We start from the raw sequence: 21,828 nt of genomic DNA, 5'->3' as shown, positions 1-21,828 counted from the left end.
ACGTTTCACGGTTTTTATATTTCGTGAGATATGAATGCGATAAGCGCAGATCGACCGAAGAAAATATGTTGTTTTTTAATAAATATCTGGTCGTGCAGGAGGATAGTCTTTTTGATGTTTTTTTTATGAAACTACTAAAAACTACGCATAGGTTAGACAAAATATATTGCGGTATGTAGTGACTGTAGGGAAAGAACAATGGATTTCTGAAAAAAATAAAAGATCGTCTAATACCGAGGGCTTTCTTCACAGACATGTACTTGCATTTCAAACAAATTCTTTGTAAAGCCGTAAAAAAAAGGTTAATTTTATTACAAGTGGACCGTTACCGAACAGGCGGTTTTCTAAACTATCCGATGAAACGGGCGAAAAGAAAAAATCTCATCTTTTTCGTACAGAATTCAGACGGTTATCGCGGAGGAAAGTGTTAACCCGGTTGTTGGAATTTCGACATGAATTAATAATATTTTTCAAGAATAAACAAACTGCACTCGATTTTTTTTTTACAGAATAATAAGTGTATGTTGCTGTCGGCTTACTTAGCGATGCGTTTTCACATTTAAACGTCTTGAATGTGAATTTACAAGGATGTGATAAAAACACTTTATTCACGACAAAAGTTCGCTTTCAAGATTTCTTTAAGAAGCTTCATACTTGGAGTATACGCCTTCAAAGAAAACATTTTGATACGTTTCCGCCTGACTATATAGAACAAAAATTTGGATGAAGACGCTATTATTCGCCGCAGTTTGAATACCGTGAAGATTCATTTGCGCGAGCTAAAAATTCACTCGGCGGAGTGTTTTTCGGAAGATAAAAATGGTTTTCGGAAGAGACGGCTATCGAATACGTTCGGCGATAAAGTTGGTACAGCTGCTAAGTTACGGGTCGACCGGCTAATCGAAATGTCTGCCGGTAAAACATTACAACTACGATCCGCATCTAAAGATTTAGGTGCGTTTCGGGTCGCCCGTCGAAGTGAATATGAAAATTTAGTCGCAGAAGTGTTGAAAATATTAATCCTTTTGCCACGTCTTATTTGTGCGAAAAGGGTTTTTCGTCTACGGCTGCGCTAAACCTAAATAAAAAAATCGCTTTTTATCACCGGAATTTTCTTTCGTGTTTTTCTAATAACGCTGATCCGCGTTTAGAGAAACTTTCAAATGAAAAACAAACGAGACCGTAGAGCATTAATTAATTTTTTTTCGTTTGTATTTGTAAAATGTTTATAATAAATAATTTTTTCCTCGCGAACGAGGAAAAAATTATTCCTCCTTCCTTAAACGATTTCATTATCGTTTACGTGTAGAGTTGCAGGCAAATTTCGCGACCCCCATGTTGAGAAACGCTGTTTTAGAATTATGCTTTTTTTTCAAATTTGTACAAAATAACTTGCAGTTGCGATTGATCCGACGTGAATAGCAAGTTATTAAAATGTTACAGCCAAGCTCAACAATTTCAATTTCATCCCTTACTAGGCTTATAAAGGAAAGCGAGGAGCGAATCTGTCTCCCGAAGTCTTTACTAAACGAAATATATGGTCGCATAACAACAACATATTCCGCCCGCTGAAACGAATAAGAAAATTGTTAAGACTCGGGTTTCATTTGCTCCTTTTTTATTAAAAGTAGGAACTTTTACATTTTTAAATAAGAATTATCACTTTTTCTTACGCTTATTAATTGGATTGGTTTAATGACTCAACATGTTTTTTGTTACGAACGTATAATTGATGTAATAATGATATATATATATATATATATATATATACATATTATTATTATAAAAATAATTTATATTATAAACGAAATAAAAACTTTTATTCATTTACTTGAACCAGGGAATATTAAATATTTAAAATAATTAAACCTAACCGAGGTATTGAACCACGGCTTCAATAAGTGTAAATAGAAAAGCTGTAAAAAAATTTCATATTCGAACATTTATTTTTTAATTCACCACAAACTTTGTTTGTTCATTTGTTTAATATTGCCTTTTGAAATCGGATAATCTTTTAGATAGGTGCTGTACAATAAGTGTAAATTTACCTGAGGTAAATTGATAATGAAATTGTGTATGTTGGCAGCCTTGGCAGCACCGATTACTTGATCCATGTTGTATATATCATTATCGTTATCTTCGTCTAAATCGTCTTGAAGCCCGTACAAAATATTATCTTTTATCGAACAATTAAATAACACTGGTTCCTGGGTTACTAAACCGATATTGCTTCGTAAATATCGTACATTAATCGAACGAATATTAAACCTGTCGATCATCTGAAAAACACAATAAAAAATATATCATAATCGATAAAAAAAGTTAACGGTGTTTTTATTTACAAACGTGCAGTCTTTGCTATAAAGAACTGTCAAAAAATAAATAAAACTACGATAAAATAAAACACCCTTAAAAAGTCATTATATTTCCCTGTACAATTTACACGGATTAACGCTAATTAACAAAATTAATTTTATAAACGTCGAGAATATTATTATTGAATATTATTATTATTATTATTGAATATTATTATTATTATTATTATTATTATTATTATTATTATTATTATTATTATTATTATTATTATTATTATTGAATATAATATTATTATTGAATATTATGATTACCAAAATAAAATTTAAATATCAAAATTTCGAATAAAAAAACTTTTGATTTTCGGGGCTTCCTTACTCTACGGAGAAAATTTAGGAAACATTTATTTATAAAAAAGCTATCCCTGACAGAAATAAAATTAATTTAAAAGATAATTGTTAAAAATATTGAAAAAAGCTGACAACACAATTGACTTTCCCGTCACGCGTGTACACGCAGTTCAGTGCTACACTAGCGCTCGTTCTGGCGACAGGGGGTACTATTAACGCTGTATACCCGCTTAGCCTCTAGTTCAGAGAATTTTTTTGGGTGGGGTGCGATTTTGCAAAAAAAAACTTTTTGCAAATATTATTTTTTAATCGTTAACGTATGATTTTAATTAGGCGAAATTTCGCGTTAGAGTGATCTTGCTCTACAGCCTCACCCTATAGACGTTTTAACTTAAAAATTTAATGACATTAATGTCTCGTATACAACGCGTCATATATAAAAGTAATCTGTAATGACGATCGGTAATGACAAGTCAAATCGATCAAAATCTTAATAATTGGATGTACGAGGCTCGGCTGATAAATTTTGCACACTAGCGTGCTACACGGAGACAAAAGGTACTACCGAATTGGGCGTGGCAGCACGTGATAGCTAAGATCTCCCTCTACAAACCTGCAGTAATACGTTGAAATCCGTTCACCGGTTTGTTTTCAGTAGCGGTTAAAATGGAGTCGAGTACGGCCAATACGTCAACTCGGTTTAAACAGCGCGCAGTGATCGAACTTTTAACAACGGAAAATGTGAATCCTACGAATATTTTTCATCGTTTAAAGTCGGTTTACGGTAGCGAAACAGTGGACAGGAGTACTGCGAATAGGTGGGCCGGTAAAGCGACAATCGAGGACGCGCCTCACATCGGACGACCTGTTTCTGCTGCTGACGAGAAACGTCGAAAGGAGGTGGACGATTTGCTTCAAAGCGACAGGCGAATCGTCCAGGATCGCATCGCCATTCGGTTAGGCGTATCTGAAGAACGAGTAGGCCGTATTATCGACGATCGGGTTACCGTAAAATCTATGCAGGATGGGTACCGCGCAAACTGACGGACGAACACAAGCAGCGTCGTGTCGAATGTTAAGAAGAACTTTTACAGAGCTATCGTCCCGAAAAAATAGAATGAAATGAGAGAGAGGTCCGCCATGTAATGCTAAAGATTACAATAAAAACAGTTTTTACCCGCAATAAAAGCAGCCTAGGCGTGGGAGAGAATTGACCTATTCTCTTCGATTTTCCCTCATTTAGCAGCGCGATTAAAAGAATTGGTTCGTGTATTAAATTATCAAAAAAACATTCAGTTTTATAAAATATTTTTATTCATCGATTTAAAATAACTACGAAAACAATAAACCTTGACTGTTTTTTCTACGTTATGTAATTCTGATGATAAAAAATTGTTTTACTAATCGAATAACAACTGAAAGACTTTAAAATAATCTGAAATTTTGTAGGCGATAAAATAATATAACGGGACAGCTCGTGGAAAATTTGAACGCAATCGGTCCAGTAATTCTTTAGTAACAAATTATCAAAGTCAAGGGACGAAAAAAAAAAAACGGTAACTTTTCATTCGTGACTAACGGTGATAATTAATATCGCCGAAAGTAGTCTAAAATAATTTATAATTAAAGTACGATGCAAACGTGGTGGTATTTAAGAATACATACTTTCTTCTGCGCCGATCGTAAAACTTACCACAGAACCAGATAACGGATCGTAGAAACGTTCTAATAAAGATACAATTGTACTTTTACCGCAACCAGATTCACCGACCAACGCTAGAGTCTTGCCGGGTTCAAGAACAAAACTCATTCCTCTTAAAATTTTCGTATCTGGCCTTGAAGGATAACAAAAATGTACCGAATCGAACTCGATCCTTCCGTTTATTATCTGTAATCATACGAACAAAAATAAATAAATAAACAATTATAAAAAATAATAAACAGTCGTCAAATAATTCAGTATTTATTTATGGACGTAAGAAAGTCGGAAAATTTTACACAGTGTTGTATTTAAAATTTACGTCCGCTTTAGTCTACCCTGATTTATAAATTCTGGCACTGCTACTATTACGTAAAATCATGATAAACGGTTCCACCGAATTATATATTCATTCAAAGGTATATCTACAACGATTTTTATCGAATACTAGGTAACATCTCGAGTAAAACTTCTACCGATCTCCGCGGGGGAGATCCGCGCCTCGACCTTTCTTCCAGAGGTTCCGGGTTCGAATCCCGGTTAGTCATGACGTTTTTTCATACGCTACATAAATTCCATTTTCATATCCTACGCACAAGCTTCGAGCTTTTATGAGGATATAGCCGAAAAAGTAAAATAAAAATGATACGCGAGCTTTAATAAAAATTTGGCACCGATGCTATAAAGGTACACAGATAGAAAAAATAGAGTAACAGTTTACCGTTTGCTATACTTTGGTATAAAATAATAAAATGTTGATACGACCTATAAGTCAAATCGTTGACATTATTAAAAAATAAAATTTGTAATTTAATCGTAAAAAATATATAAAATTGTAAAAAATTCGACCGAGGAAATGCAAAATCCGTTTACATCATCGTAACAGGAGACGAAATTCGTACGAGCTGGAAATTAAGCGACAATCAACCGTTCAGGTGTTCCAAGTGAACCGAATCCAGCAAAAGCGGTTCGTTCGCGAACCACTTTCAAGAAAATGATCGGTTGTTTCTTTGGTTATACTGGACGTGTAGCGACCCCGTTTCTTTAAAGGATCGAAACACAATTAATGCCGAACGAAATCAGGAAAAGCAACCGAAAACGTCGCATCATTCTTCATCAAGACAGTACCAGCTCTCGCACAGCACGTCAAACAATCGAATACTTGACGGAGAAAAAATACTGACGTAATCTCACCGCCCGTATTCATCCGATTTATCGCCTAACGATTTCTTTTTGTTCCCGAATGTCAACAAAAAATACGCGGACAGCGATTTTCAAATCGCTTCAAGAAACTGTTGAATCCTTCCAAAACCGTTTTTTTGAGGTACCGACTTCACAGTGAAAAAAATGTTTAGAGAATTGGTTTGAACGCACGCAAAAGTGGATAAATCTTAAAAGCGTACAATAAAACGATTTATACAAAAAAATTATTTTTCTTTCATTGTTTCTGTAAAAACTTAAAAGCCACTGATACACACACACACACACACACACACACACACACACACACACACACTTGTTTTAATAAATAAAAAAAGAACTTACTGGTTTTATTCCGATGCGTGAATCGACATCAATACTTGATTTAGTGTCGATTAATTTAAAGAGACTCTCGGCGGATAATTTTGCTTTTAGATAATCTTTGCCATAAGCAGCTGTCTGACCGATGGCCGCTGCACAAAATGCCAGTGCAAAAAATACTCTATATGAACAAAGCAAACATAATTATTAATTAGATTATACAGTATTAGGTAGATTTCATAAGAATACTACCTATTGTAACGGGTACCGTGATTTGTCTTCCGGAAAATTTTGACAGTTCTTCGCGTTTCACATCCCTCAGACCCCAAAACCACAGCCCGTTCGAAAATAAATATATCTATTTACATATATTTCACTTTCTTGTGGACACGATAACTGCTGTAATTTTGTATCGGTCGCTTTCAAATTGTTCCTTAAAAAAAACTCGACCCAAAATTTCGGTCGACTTTGTTAACGGCTAAAATCGGACCACGGGGGTGGAAACGGGGTGGCTTTTTCGAAAAAACAAAAGTCGCTATAACTTTTTTAATAAGTAAAATATCGAACTCGTTTAAAGTAAATCAAATTATCGCGTATAAGTTTAGTTGTAATGTTTCTAGCGTTTTAAAATTCTGGAAATAAAAGTTTCCGTAAAACGTAAAAAACATGACACTTTGCAAGAAGATGCCATTAGCCGATCTGTATTTAGTCGGTTGTTGTGATAGATGGGACCACTGAAAGAGAAAATGAATAGTACATATCTTTCTTTTTAAATACATACATTGTACTTAATATCGTTAAAATATTACCACGATAATGTAATAATAAAATAGTAAAATTAAGTACTCTATTTTTTGAGTACAGTAATATACCGTATATCAAAACAAGAACCTACCCTTTTATTCTGGATTAAATGTCAGTCTCAATTTACGCGATTTCATTATACGCGGAAATTTTCCGGAACGTAACACCCGGGTAAATCGCATGCGAACGATTTTTTAAAACGGCACTGTTTATACCAAACAAGTATTCAAAGTGAAATAAAAAACGGTAGTTATGATACGATGGAAATAATTTACGTCAGAATTAAAAGAAAATCGAAAAATACAAAAGTATTTGTACGCGGTAAACAAGAGTGCACGAAACAAAAAATAACTACACTACTCAAAGTATAGTGCTAGTATCTGGCGGGGAGAAAAACTGTACTAAAGAAGACAAAATAAGCTTTAAAATGAGTCCTAAATGAACAAAAGTGAAGCGAACGTAAACGAACAAATATAATTATTAGTAAGATATGATTTTATTACAGAAGTGACCTTTACGTTAAAAAGTATAGCGCTTAATAAAAGCGCTATTCGAGCAATTCTAGTCGCAGAATTAAAAATAAATAGTATCGGTTGTTAGCAAGTAAAATATATAATTCGATTAAAATACGTTAAACATTCTAAGACATCGGTCGGCGTCTCGTTATCCACGGTCGCTATGAGACAAAAATTAACGTCTCAAATTTATTTTTTAATATTTCAAAAATTAAGTCGCAAAGTGAAACCGGTATCAAAAATTATTAATAAGGTAACAAAATCTTCATTGAAATTGAAAAAAATAAATAAATGGCAGCAGCGGTGGATATTTTTAGCAAAATAAGCGTCGCGGCCTTAGAAATGTTACATTTTTCAGTGCGGCTGTCAACCTGTTAACAATAAGCGGGTTGGAGAAATTTACACCGGTCGTTTTAAACATTCTCCGTATTGACGTATTTTACATATTAAAAATATAAGCGTTATTGCTTATAATTATAAATATAATCTAACAAAACTTAATCTACGCTCGCAAACCTTGACTGATTAACACAGCAATATTTTCATTATTTAAATAATTAATAGAAATACGGTAAGCGTGCGCGCTTTATTTAGAATATTGAATTAAATAAAGAAAAAATATTACATTTAAATCAAACGATAACTGTGATTGTAAGCCGTGTATCAGAAACGATCCACAGTTTTAGGACTTCCGGGAAAGTCCTAAAACTGTGTTGTCAGATTTTTTCCATTTCGTACATAAAATGTTACACTAGTCGGTTTTACTTTCCCTTCGTGACTGTTTATTAATAGATTAAAATATCAAGGAAAACAACTAACCTGTAAACATCGGTCGGAGTCATATCACCGTGTTCGATCAAATAAGCGCCGAATCTGAACGCCGCTGCGTACATGACGAATATAATCGCTTGTGAAAATGAAAATACCATTGCGAATACGACTCCTTGGTATTTAGCCTCTCTGCAAATAAATAAATACATTTATAGCAGATTAGTAATTCTGCGGACGGCAGATAAACAAATAATAATTTTTCTGATCGTAAAACTAGCGGTGGGGTGCGCTTCGCTCGCCCGACCGTCTAGCCGGCGGACCAGGTCGGCGCAGGTAAGCCCCGAGGGCTCCCAGGGCTGTAAAGCTCGCTTAGCCGGCCGTTCCCGACCGGCCAGAACACTAGCAGCGTTCGTTACCCTCATTGTCGTCAGAATAATAAGAATTAAAACGGGCTTTATAGAAATCTGAAAAAGAAATTTAATTATAAAAGCCAGAATAGCAGCGACTAAAGTATAGAGACTTTTGACGGTCTAGGTCTTCGGTTTACGGCTTAAAACTTTCCCTGAGATAACACGAATCCTGCAAACTGAAAGTAATCGGTCGGTTGTATGTTGTCGCGACACGCGATAACATACTAACAGATAGATAAAGAAACACACTTTCGGCTACGTATATAAGAAAGGTGTATTTATATTTTATTCAACGTATTTGAGAAATGTTGGAACGTTTTATTTTTATCGAATATTTTGTTTTAACCTTCTAACGGTTACGTTATTAAAGTATTAATTAATCGTTTTTTAATTTTCTTTAAATAATTTCTTCTGAAACGCGTATTGAAATTATTTCAAAATACGAATACCGACGATCCTTTTTTCAAAGACGTATAAAAATCCTTTTTCAAATTTATTTAATTTTATAACTATTCCGAGTCGATATATTTCATATTAAATTAGATATTTTATCTTATCGTAAACTAGTCGTTTCCCTTTAACCTATTCGGTAAATCAGGACCGGTGAACCGATCCTGGAAATTTTGAGATAAAATATAAAGATTCGCATAAGTTTAACAAATTGTCGACACGACTATTGTTTTAGCCCTTTCCGCAGTAATCGGACTTGATGAAGCCCGATGGCGTTCCAAATTCAATCCTCGCAAAGCTTTACGCTTACTAAGAAAACTTTCTGGTGGTGCAAATCTTGTTTGAGGTGAGCCTGTAGGTAATTACGTGTCAGATGTAGAGGAAGATACGAGGGGAAAAGATAGGTACGATGAAACCTGAAATAATATCGAAAGGTAAACCGGATAAATTAAAAGATATAGGTTTACTTCTAGGTAAACGTTATAGTGAAAATTGAAAAGAAGACGGCCGGTCGCTATTTTATAGAAACTTAATGTCCGTGACAACAGTAATAATTCTGCGGCTAATAACTCTGATGAAGACGACTGCGGTTGTCGTCTGTTTCGTAAGTCTATTCCATAAGTTCCTCTGTCCAATCGTTTATAAAATAACGCGGAAAATATTTTTGAAAAATTCAGGGCTTGTTTCGTCGAATGTTTTTACGAATTATAAAAAAATTCATACGTTTATTTTTCCTAGCGGCAGAGTTTTCTGTGTTTTCCTCGACTTCAGATTCGGTGAACGTAGAAAGTTTTGGAACCGGACGACTCGTTTATTAGTCGGTAGATATTTATTAATACTTAGCGTATCTCAATACGTTCTATATCTCAATCTTCTTTTATAGCCCTACGTCGATACGTGCTTGTTGCTGCTCCATTATATTGCTAATTACACAGCAGAAAGGTTTTGATGGGAAATACTGGAACGTACTTTATACGATTCAGATTTGGTACCGTCTGGTTTTAATCTTTTTCTTAAACTAAGGGCATTGTATAATGGAAAATTTATGTAGAATGATTACACCGAGAAAGGATCATTAGAATCGTCTTTGAGGTTCTGTTTTCGTAAAACTCAAATACGTATTGTTTTATCGACCTGTTGTTCATTCTGTACAAACGTCTATAACATTTTATTTACTTTCTTGTAAATTCCATCTTTGTATTGTTTTTGTAAACTCTACTTTTCAATTTGTATATCCATCTTCATGTTTTGATCGGTATACTCGTATTTTTGTTCGAATTCTTTTCTCTACTTTTGTTATTTGTCGTTAAGTGTTTACGGTAGGACCGTAGATTAATAATTCCTTAATTTTGAATTAAACAGGGGTTTTTTGTTATAAACATTCTTTGTCGGATGACAGGCGATTTCTATTTTTCGCATTTTGCTTTTCATTCCGCTGTTTTTCAGTCGTATTTGGAGAAATGATTTTTCCCAGATATTTAGATTTTTTGGATTCAATTTATTTTTTTTGTTTTATGAAATTTTAACGGTTTGAATTTAATTCTCTTTTTTGTCGAAAAATCCCGTTCTGTTTTTTCTTAAGAAATTACTAGATAAATTTTGGTGACGTATTCGTCTAGTTTTTTTTTAATTTTGAGTTTCGCTTCCTCTATATCTTTTTAAAAAATTACAATCGCTAATAGGCTAATAGGTTTGTATTTATGTCCTTTTTATATTTTCAAGTACGTCTAACTTTTTCTTCCATGTCCTTACAGTCTTTTCTAGAGCACAATTAAAAACGATCGGTGACAATCCATCTCTTTGTCCGATTTCATTTCAGTTTGAAACGGTTCTGAAAGTTCTCCTAAAAATTCTACTTTAATTTTTCGTTTAAAACTTGTTTTTATAATATTTATTGTTTTGGGATCGTTTTAAGGATTTTAACTAGTCATTCCCTGAGGCTTTCTTAAAATCTAGAAAAAGTATACTAAGTTTAAGCTTTTTATTTTTGGTATAGTTAGATTTGTTTCAGATTAAAAATTTGATCGGTTCAACTTCTTCCAGATCGTAATCCATTTCGATATTCTCAAATTTATTTTTCTATTGTCGGCTGAATTTTTGTTTAATAGTGTTTTAAACAAAATTTTGTACGAAACTGACAACTGTGAAATCTCTCTGTAATTTTTTATATTTGTCCTACCTTTTTTTTTCTGTATCGAAGCTTTTATTATTAATATTCTAGAATTTTTTCCGTTTCCAAAATTAAAAAGAAAACATTTTTCAAATCTTTCTCATCGTTTATCGCTCGATATTTCAACATTTTTTTCGGTTTGACGGTACAGTTACGTAAGCTTGAAGCTTGTGTGCGGATACGATGTAATTCCATTTCTGTATCGTATCTCATGCACAAGCTTCAAACTTATGTAGCGGTATCATAAAGCCAAAAAAATTTGTAATAAAAAAAAAAAATTAATTTGTAATGAAAAATGCCACGCCTGACCGGGATTCAAATACGGGACCTCCAGATGAAAGGCCGAGACGATACCGTTCCGCCACGGAGATCGGCGGAAATTTTTGTTAGAAGTTTTATTATTTATTTTATTTCTTGTGCGCTCGGTGGTCGGGAATTTTGTCTTTTTCCCTAGGATGAGGCGGTTGAACGGGTTTTCAAAATATTTAACCGATCGTTTTATTCCTTATTCGTTTTTAAAAGTTCAAATCGGGTTAAAGCCGGCCTGATAATTCGGATTTAAAAATTTGCTGTAAAACTCTTGTATTATATTTAGTCCGATATGGAGTTACTGATCTCCCGTCGACGCCTCATCGGGTCCAAAATCAAGGCTGCTGTCTTGTTAGCGGTTGACTCTCCAAAGGGTCGGGGAAGAAAACCCGTATAAAAAATCCCGGTCTCCAAGCGGGTGGTTTTGCGTCCGACCGGTAAACAAGCCTCGGAAACGAAACGGAAGGATGATCTTATAAGGACGGAGCGATGGATAGGCCAACGCTCAACGTCGGACTGTAATATCGAAGAAGAGACATTTTTAGTGAAAATTTCTTGGAAAATTTACATTAATGTTTTTCGTACGTAATGATTTTAGAGTTTATTTTTTCTCCGTTTTGAAGGCGTTCTCGCAGACGTTATTCCGTGAAAATTATTTTTTTCTTTTTAGGGTCTATACTGACTTTCATTTTATTATAGTATCGTAAAAGTAAATATTTGTTTTTCGTCGCGATAATGAAACATAGAAGACGCTCTAAACCGTCTTTCATACTTAGAGGGAAAAATGTGTTATGTTAAGTGTTTTACCATCGATGTTTACTTGTAGCTGTGGAGATTTCTGCTGTTGATTGTAGAATACTCGTTAATAAATATTTAAAATTTTCACTTACTGAAATATTAATTCGTAAATTATTTGTGTTTGGAGATAGAGAGAGAGAGAGAGTGAGAGGATATTTACGGATAAAAGTCCGGTGGGCGTGGGCTCCCACCGGACTCGCACGAGTCCGTGAAAGTAATAATATTTTAATAATAACGTTTACCTGTAGGGTTCTATAATGTAATCTGTATACAACTGTAAAAATACTTTCTCTTTACTCAACGATTGAACCGTCCTAATATTCGATACGCATTCTGATGCGACCTGAAAAAAATAAAAAATACAACATTAATAATTGTATAATTTTAATTATCGTCTTATAATATATTTGTCATATAATAGACCGATAGACTAATATATTGTCATCAGAGAACACATCGAGGGGTCTGACGATATGAAAATGTCCCGTTAATTATATATAAGCCGATTCCTATCGACTGTACGACCAACATTTTCCATCCTTTAATATAATTAAAAGATGTAACAGCAAAAACTGATTTTTGATTTTTAGCTCGCCGTATATTTTAAAACACTCAAATGAGAAATTGTGTGCAAAGTACAAATTTAGTTCACAAAAATTTGACAGACTAAAAATTACTTCGGTTAATTACTTTTTTAAATACTGAAAATTTTCTACGTTAATAGATTTACGTAATCGGTAGATATTACTATATTTTACGGGTGGGGGGATAAGATACGTTGCCCTTATTGTAAAATTTTAATAAAACTGTGTATTACGTCGTATAAAAATCATTTATAAGTTTCAGCAGTCGATTTTTACTTCCTTGTACGAAGTAAAGAAAATGTTGTGAAATCTCGGTTTCCAGATTCCAACGGAAATATCTATTTTGACCATCCCTGAATCAATTTTGACTAGTTTCGGCGTGACGTCTGTACGTACGCGTTATCTCGCATAACTCAAAAACGATTAGCCGTAGGATGTCGAAATTTTGTATTTAGGACTGTTGTAACATCTACTTGTGCACCTTTCCTTATGATTGCAATCGACCGAACCAAAAGCGTCCAAAAACCCCCAAAATCCAAACAATTTGGACTTTAGACTTTTTGTTAACTGCAGTAAAAAGCATTCATCGAGAGCTTTTCAACGATATATCACAAGCGCTTCTTATTTTTATCGGTTCCAGAGTTAGAGCCAAATGAAATTTTAATTAATGAAATATTTGGATCTTACAAGGGAAGACGCATCGGTTCGAATCGGATTCATCTTCATTTTTTTTTAACTTTTTTTTTTCATTTAAATATATCGATTTATTAATAATTATTTACCCGTAATTATAAAAAAAATTATAATAAATAATTATTCAATAACAAAAAAAAAAGAAAAAATGAAAAAAATCAGCAGTTATTAGCGCAATAAAATTTTATAACCTTTAAAAATGTGTATATGTAATTTAATAAGTATTATTACATATGTGTATGTGTAATAGAGTCGGTGAAACATCTGATTATTTAATATTAATTGAAAATTATAATTTAGAATCGTATTATTTTTGGATTTTACAGTTTAATTTCTGTTTAATTTTATGTACATTAAAGTTAACTACAGAGTGACAGAAAAATAAACCACCGCAAGAACAACATATACACTGAGGCATACAGGCCCGATCTTTGATAAATTGCAAAAAATTCTTATCTTTTAGTTCGTTACTCCTCTGATGTTGTAGGACAATATTCTCCCGAAGTCGGAGTCGATTATCATTTCGTTTATTTGTTTTTTGTTGTCGAATGATGTTTGGTTTGATATAATTCTTCCGATCTTAATCTGCGTACACGTTCTCTAGTTTTCAAATTCCCTCTCTTTATATTTTTATATACTCTCCTAATCTTTTTATTCTTTCCTTGGTCTTGACGTTTTCTTCCTCTTTATATTTATCATCTTCTTTTAATATTCTTGTTCTTAATAATTTCTTCAGCTTCATATTCATCTTTTTGTCGTTTTTAGATATATTTCTTTTTCGTTTTTGATTATTCACCAAATATTCCGATAATAAAAACTGAATATTTTACGGTCAGGTCGAAATTAACATTTGTAACCGGTATACAGGAGTTCATTAAACGAAATAGTTTAATTATTATTAACATTTATTTACGGTTAATCAGCAACTCACGAGGATATTAATAATGCTGATCTAGTAATACGAGTAATAAATGGAATTTTACTCTATCCTAATATTTCATGAATTAATAATCATATAGATATTTGATGTTAATAAAAACTAATATTTCAGCAATTACGTAACTGTCCGCTTTATTAAAGAATTGGAGGATCGTATCTCACTTTCAAATGAGATAAGTTATGAAGTGCAGCAAAAAATGTGTATATATAATTTAATAGGCGTACATGACTTTTAAAAAAAATATCACTAGTTTTGTAACAAATCTATTTATTGTTAATTTTAATAAAATGCTATTTATTTTTCAATTTTCGCAATAATCTTCTTTTTTTTATTGAAACGATTACAAAAATAAGAAAAAAAATTGATATGGCCATCACATGACTTTCTTGTACGGCTATTAAATTACATATATTTTTTTTTGTTATTATTGAATTATTTTTATTGGAATTTTTTTTTTACAATCGGAGGTTAATAATTATTAATAAATCGATATGTTTAAATTAAATAAAAAAGAAATTAAAAAAAAAAGAAAATAAAGTCGCATTCGAACCGATGTATCTTCCCCTTGTAAGATCGAAATATTTCATTAATTAAAATTTTATTCGGCTATAAATCTGGAATCGATGAAAATAAGTACCACTTATGGTGTATCGTTTACTCCCCCTCCCTCCTGAAGTAATGCTCAGGAGGTGGGGTCGCCAGGGTTCGAGGTTTAGTCGGTAGTGCGCAGGAATACGTACGCAATTTCTGTAACAGCTTGCGGAACCTGTTGTTAGCAAGTCCGACACTGCTTCGGCGCCCGTAAATGGGGTTCCTCCACCTCAAAAAAAAAAAAAAATGGTGTATCGTTAAAAAACTCTCGATGAGGGCTTATTACTACGATTAAGAAAAAGCCCAAAATCCAAACGATTTGGATTTTGGGCTTTTATGAACGCTTTTGGTTCAGTCGATTGCAATCAAAAGGGAAGGTGCATAACTAGATGTTACAACAGTCCTAAATACAAAATTTCAACATTCTACGGCTAATCGTTATGTACTTACGTACGTTCAAACGTCATGCCGATTGGATATTTCCGTTGAAATCTGAAAACCGAAATTTTTCGCGATTATAATACTTCCTTGTACGAAGTACAAAGGAGAAAGCCAGAATTTTCTACGTGTACATAAATATGTTCTCGTAATTGTGAATTATTTTGTAAAACTCTTTTACGTTATTTAATACATTTACCCGAATATTATTTCGTGTATCGGGGTTTTAATTTATTATTTTTTTATTTTCCTGGGGATAATAAATTTTGTACTTTTTTATTATAAAAACAGAACATCACATCTACCGCTGAGAGTTCCACATTAACCGACCCGTTCTAGAAACCGGTTCCTCTCCGAATGGAAGTTTCAACTATTGTAAAGCGGCAGGGTTATTACCCCACCTTTGTAAACAGCATGCATCGACATAACATATCGTTCCGTATAACATATAAAAGACTGAATTATCTTATTTACCCTGCCGGCGTTATCCATGTATTTTAAATCCCGTAACTGATTCCGTCTTATTATTGCCGTTTGGTGATACGAAGCGCCGGCGATTAACGGTATTCCTATTAGTAACATACATGCTAGTTGCCAGCCGTATATAAACGCTATAGTTAATGCAGCCATCAAAGTTACACCGGCTGAAACTAAATGTCCTGCTCGAACCCCTGCGGCCTGAAATCAATAAAAAGTGTTAGTAATTAATAATAAGTTAACAATTTTTTTATTATTTGTAATTTTTCTCCAAAATAACAATTTAAAAAAGTCAGATTGATTCTCCACGAGGTGCGCCTGGATATATCCGGAACAAATAGGAGAAATTTGTCCGATGAACTGAATCTAAACAAACTTCACGGCTTCTTTTACCATCACCTTTCACGATCACATTTACAGTTGTAACTCGGGATCTAGTCCAACCGCAGGCGACCCCTTGACAATATTATCAAAGGCGGATAAACTCCAGAAAATCGGAAGAACCTGCATCGATAAAAAGTACCAGAAAGACGGGCGGTGATGGATCGTGCCCGACAAAGTCGTGTACAGAGAGTTAGAATCCGTCACCGATACTGTGCGTAAGAGGAGACTATGTTTCTTTGGACGTAATATGAGAATTCAAGATTCAGGACATCTGAAACGGCTAGTACAGCACGGTCTCGACTCGAAAAACACCGAGACAGGATGCAGATGGATCGGAGAAATAAGAGAGGATCTGAAGGAAATCGGTTTTACACCAGAAGACGCCACAGAGCAGATGCGAATCTATAGAGACTTGGAGTTGGATGACGGATGATCAAGGGAGGCCAGCTTCTGGGGATGGTCGCCGGGGGCTCCTCGGAGTCGTCGCTCGTCGATCGCTCCCTGGGGACGCCTTCCGGTCATACGGATTCGGATAGTAGAGCGCCTGGGTGATCATACAGGGGCTGTACGTAGCATATGGCTTAGATCCGGCCCCTGCATGATAGAGGGAGAGGTTTTTTAGCGAGTGAGAGCCCCGCACTGCCGTCAGTGCGGGCCTGACGGCGGCTGGCAGAGCTTTTTCCTCAGTAGTAGAGTTACTTACAGTAGTAGACTGTAAAAATACAAATAAGCTTAGCGGACCACTTGAAAACCTTTAAATAGAATTATTTTAAAATGCAGACAGAATGAAAGCTGCCGTTTTCGATTTAAAGTAAAGAACCTCCTCCTCGATAAGTTCCATTGAAAGCCGACTGACTGCCTCTCCTTACCGTTTTACTTATTCAATTTTCCTTCTTTTCTATAGACATTCATTAGATTTTAATCTTCTATGTTAGAAAGCTAATTTACTTTTCCGATAACATCATCTTTTCTGTGAATCTTATAAAATTTATTCTACTTCCTCTTCATATTTTTGTATAGCATTTTTGGGTTTTATCTTCGATGCGCACATTAAACAAAGTCGCCGGTAGGCAACATCCTCGTTTATGTCTCTTACTTTGTCAAACCGGTAAGTTTGCGGCCTCCTATTTCTGTAACTATTTTACGATTCAGATACAGTTCTGTAATCGAACTTATATCATTCCGGTGTACTGTATCTTTGGCTTTAATGTTTCCATTAATTTCCTATCTGACACGGAGTCAAACGCTGTTTTTTCCGTATCTACGAAACACAGATTTTTTCTTTATCTGTGTATATAGCTCAAACCGATAGTTCTGGTCAAATTCCCCTCCTAAATCGATGTTGTCTTCTGTAACTGTTTACTCGTTTTTCCTCGGCTTTCTGTTCAGAATTCAAAGAAATACGTCTTTATTAAATGTAAAATTAAAGTAATTCTGTTTTCCTTTTATCTTGACGTTAAATGCGTTATTTACGGTCTGAGAATTTCGGATCGTGAATGTTTTAAAATAATCTTCTGGCCGCATCCTGCTGTTTTATTACACTGTTTCAACATCCTTTGTAATCCTTCTTCATTAAGATATTAATCGCTCCTGTCGGCGGCTCATGTTGTCTCTTGGTTTTGCCGACCTTCATTCCTTTGGTTGTTTACAAAATTTCTGATTTTAGAATTTTTGCTCTTACTTCATCCTGATCTGAACGGAGATCATTCGGTTTTCTGTTCGACCGGTATATTTCTAAGTATTAGTTCCACCTTTTAAGTACCGTCACATTTTGCCGTTTTTAGCGGCGATTTCTTTAGCGTCTAAATTATTTCTTTATTTACGATTTTCTTCTCGTAAAGTGGACGCTCAAACGTGATGCGAGGGTTTTCAGTCGTGCGGTACCCGGTGCTGCGGGAATTAACACGCCCAGACGAACCGTCCCTTCTGACTTGAATACAGCGTCGGATCTATTTGTTGGTCAGAAATGTTTTTGAGAAGCCGGCGCAATAATTAAAACGTTTCGGTTTGTCTGTTCTCTTAAATCGTTGAGCAGTCGTGAGATACGGTTTCAAATTTAAGTCGTGAATAGTTTTACGGCAAACCGGAGCCGGTAGTAATAGTAGAGGTGTTAAACACGACCTTAAATAACTGCAGTTTGCTCGGTTCGGTTTGAAGTCGCTCTGCCGATGTAATATGTATGTTTTATAGGATAATTTGAACTAGAAACGACAAAAGTATCGTTTCAACATCGGATATAAATATAATGAAAACCGCAAAGAAGCGAACATTTTAAGTATAGATTCCTGCAGGTTTCTTTATACCGATTCCACTATCTAATCTAAAAATAAACGATAACACTTACATATCTAAGCATCGGTGCGTCCCTGGCTAATTTCGTAATTAATTTACCAGGAGAATTTTCATCGCTATCAGACCACCCGACCGGCTGCCTTAGTATATTTTGAAATGCCATTAATCGAATTCTAGAGAGCAAATTCTCTGCTGCAGATGACAGACTCAAAATCTGAAAAAAAAAATTGTAATTAATCTTATTATTTACTTTAATATTTCGTAAATTATAGACCGATTAATTTTAAATGTACTTTTAAAACGTAAATTTATTTTTTTAATTAAATCGTTAAAAAATATAAATCTATTACGCGGCGGACTAAGAATCGGTTTTCTGTGCGCGAGTATTTAAATTCTTTAACGAATAGTAAATTTTGGTTAAAGATATTTTGATAGTTATCATAAAATCACTTTTCGGTCGTTGTTATTTCATTTTTATACCTTTGTTGAGATTAACCGCGTTTAAGTATAAACAAGTACAAGTTTTTAACGCTACTGTCGTCATTCGTGAAGAATTCCGTGCGATATTTCTGATTCTCCGCCGTCAACCTATCGGCATTCGCTTAAGTTAAACGTACATCAGAGACGGTCCACGTCAGGAACTAGCTGCATTTTACAAGATGAACAACTCGTTACGGAGGTATCGGTATATCACAAGAGCTCTCGAATGCCGACCGGAAAGGCTTCTGTTACGCTGGAAATTCCCAGAAAAACCTTACAAAAAAATTCTAAAGGAATTGAAGTTTAACCGTAACCGATGAGATCGCATCAGGAAAATTATTTACGAAAAGAATAAGATTTCGCGAGGAATCTGTTATTCGTCGTGAATCGCGCTCGCGCCAAAAAATCGTATTTATTAGTCCGATGAAAATATTTGCAAAATTATGTGGAATAGAGGTGAAGGATCGCGGAAAAAAGCGTCGGCATCTTATTTCTTTGACCCGGCGATTCGTTATTCGATACGGTATGAGGTGTGATTTTTCCAAGCTATCGCAACAACCGTGTTCAGCGGCGAGACGGGTATCTCCTTACCTTGTCGTTCGAGCCGGAGACTAGCTCCATCGCCTAATCGATTGCGATTTGACGCCTTACGATATTTTATCCACAGGGACTCTTCAAAGACACGGTATTTTCAAATCGAAATTGCTCGGTCGATTTTATAAACAAGGATGAAAAAAGTTCATCTTAATAAACGTATAATGTATAATACAGCGCTTAACATTTGCTACGAACGCTTTAATGAAGAAGGATGACCGCTTTCTCTACGTCATTTAATAATAAAATAGTTTTTGTTTTTTCTGGTTGTCTTTTACTCCGACCGAATCGTTAAAGTGAAAGCAGAGTTTACCGAATAATATCTTTACTCGCCGCAAAAGTTTTGTCGAGCTTAGACTAACGTTTTCGTCGTTTCGTTTTACCGTTGAATCGACTCCAGGAAAATTTTTAAAGGTTGAAACCGGAAAACTTATATAAAGTACTTACGTATTTTATTTGTTATTTAATTTTACATTTGGAGTTAATTTTAGCGCGAATTAAACGTTTGAAAAAAATATTCGGACACGTAATCCGTGTTTTTCATGTTTAAACGATTACTCAAATCTTTGTATATTACAAGAGTTTTTAACCGATTTAACATAAGCGCCGTAAACAGGTGCCGCTATCGATACCGTCAGAAAAGAAGCGGTATAGCAGCTTCAGAAATATCTGGAAGTACTCTTTCGTTTAATTAATCTTTTAACGAGGTTTTTATTTTTAAAATATTCAATGAAAATTAATTTAAAGAAAAAAATCTATATAAATTTGAACGTACTACTTACCTGTAGTATGTAAAACGATCCGCTAATTAGTGCCAATGCGAAAAACATTAAAGTCCAAAATCTTGCGGCCGATTCTAATTCATCACCCAGTAATGTGAACGTCTAAAAAAATAAAAGAAGATCGATTACCGATCGCTCTTTTTAAACCGATTTCACAGACTTTAAAAAAGTAAAACTATAAACTAATAATAATAATAACGACGGAAATCATTACTGCATCTTAATTTCCTTAATCGATGTATCTGTAAAGGGCATTTTTAAATTCGTACATATGTTTATATGTATGTAGGAACATCCTGATCGATTTAATCGTTATTGATTTTCCCGCTTTCAAGACGGTTTAAGTACAGAAAAATTATTCTAAATAGGGCGGCTAGAATAATTTCAAATGTATAATTTTGGATTAATATTCTAAATGTAAAGATTCGCTTTAAAAGAAGCGCTGAGAACGGAAGAGGTGAAAATTAGCGTGAATGTTTTCCTATTAGTAAGCTACTGCGATGAGATCTTTTCCTCGCTTACTCCTGAGATAAAAAGAAGTGGATACCGAGTACGAGAAAGGTGGAAAAATACAAAGTGAGAAACGTAAAGCCGAACCCGTAACGTAGCCGCTGCAGAATCGGTAGGTTATATTACAAAAGATGTTCAAAACGACCACTCTGGGCGTCGATGCGCTTTTGTGCTCGACTGATCATATCGAGAGTCGTCTGACGCAAGACGTTGTTCTCTATCGCGTTGAATGTTCACCTTCGGTTCATTAATATTGTGGGGATTAGATGAATAAACTCTCTCCTTTAAGTAGCCCCAAAGGAAAAAGTCGCAAGTAGAAACGTAGAGGCCACGTTGTCTGTACCCTTCAGTTGTTGCACGGTTGTAACGGGGTACGATTTCCATCTTAATTCGTGAAGAATTTTACGATATGATGTGCATTTAAGACCGGATTGTCATCGTACTGATTTTTTTCTCCTTTCGATACGGGCGATGGCCTGTGGAGTTCTAACGGAAGGTTGCCTATTTCGTTTTGCATTTGAAACTGAACCGTTTGTACGCCATTTTTTAATTAAATCGTGTACGCTACTCTTCGCTGGGATAAAGGCATTCGGAAATTTTTCTACGAATACTTGGCGTGATTCTTCAAATATAGGCCTCGACTATAGCTATCCTCTCCCGGATTGAATAAGGCATTTTACACAAACACAACTGCACTGTAACAAAACGTATACTGCACCGACACGTAACAACCACCTGTCAAACTGCAGTAATAATCGGTAGTAACATAATTGTGTGAGAATCTTTCATAAATAGTGTCGGATAGCGGTTTCATTATAGGTTGCTCGCTCTGTATAAACTTGAAATTCTGCACGGTTCCGAAGTCTGGGAAATACACCTGCCGGAGTGAAAGCCAAATCGCGAAAGTCAAAATCGACTTTCACGGTTCCTAAATACATTTCATTCGACTGCAG

The 21,828-nt window shown here is 34.7% G+C and overlaps 1 protein-coding gene across 1 annotated transcript in view; it reads right to left on the bottom strand.

Annotated features, from left to right (window-relative positions):
• Positions 1 to 21,828, bottom strand: part of LOC142334079 (ATP-dependent translocase ABCB1-like) — a 97,935-nt gene that overhangs the window by 4,792 nt on the left and 71,315 nt on the right. Inside the window, exons 17-24 of the mRNA XM_075381756.1 lie at positions 20,366 to 20,467; positions 18,562 to 18,723; positions 15,831 to 16,034; positions 12,353 to 12,453; positions 8,022 to 8,162; positions 5,908 to 6,064; positions 4,357 to 4,551; positions 2,049 to 2,279 (exon numbers count right to left, since the gene is read on the bottom strand). Coding sequence (XP_075237871.1) covers positions 2,049 to 2,279; positions 4,357 to 4,551; positions 5,908 to 6,064; positions 8,022 to 8,162; positions 12,353 to 12,453; positions 15,831 to 16,034; positions 18,562 to 18,723; positions 20,366 to 20,467 — 1,293 coding nt within the window. The remainder of the gene's footprint in view (positions 1 to 2,048; positions 2,280 to 4,356; positions 4,552 to 5,907; positions 6,065 to 8,021; positions 8,163 to 12,352; positions 12,454 to 15,830; positions 16,035 to 18,561; positions 18,724 to 20,365; positions 20,468 to 21,828) is intronic.

This window comes from Lycorma delicatula, chromosome 13, assembly GCF_047948215.1.
Source record: "Lycorma delicatula isolate Av1 chromosome 13, ASM4794821v1, whole genome shotgun sequence".
Lineage (NCBI taxonomy): Eukaryota > Metazoa > Arthropoda > Insecta > Hemiptera > Fulgoridae > Lycorma > Lycorma delicatula.
Note: the sequence above shows the minus strand (reverse complement) of the source record. Positions and strands in the feature narration are given on the sequence as shown.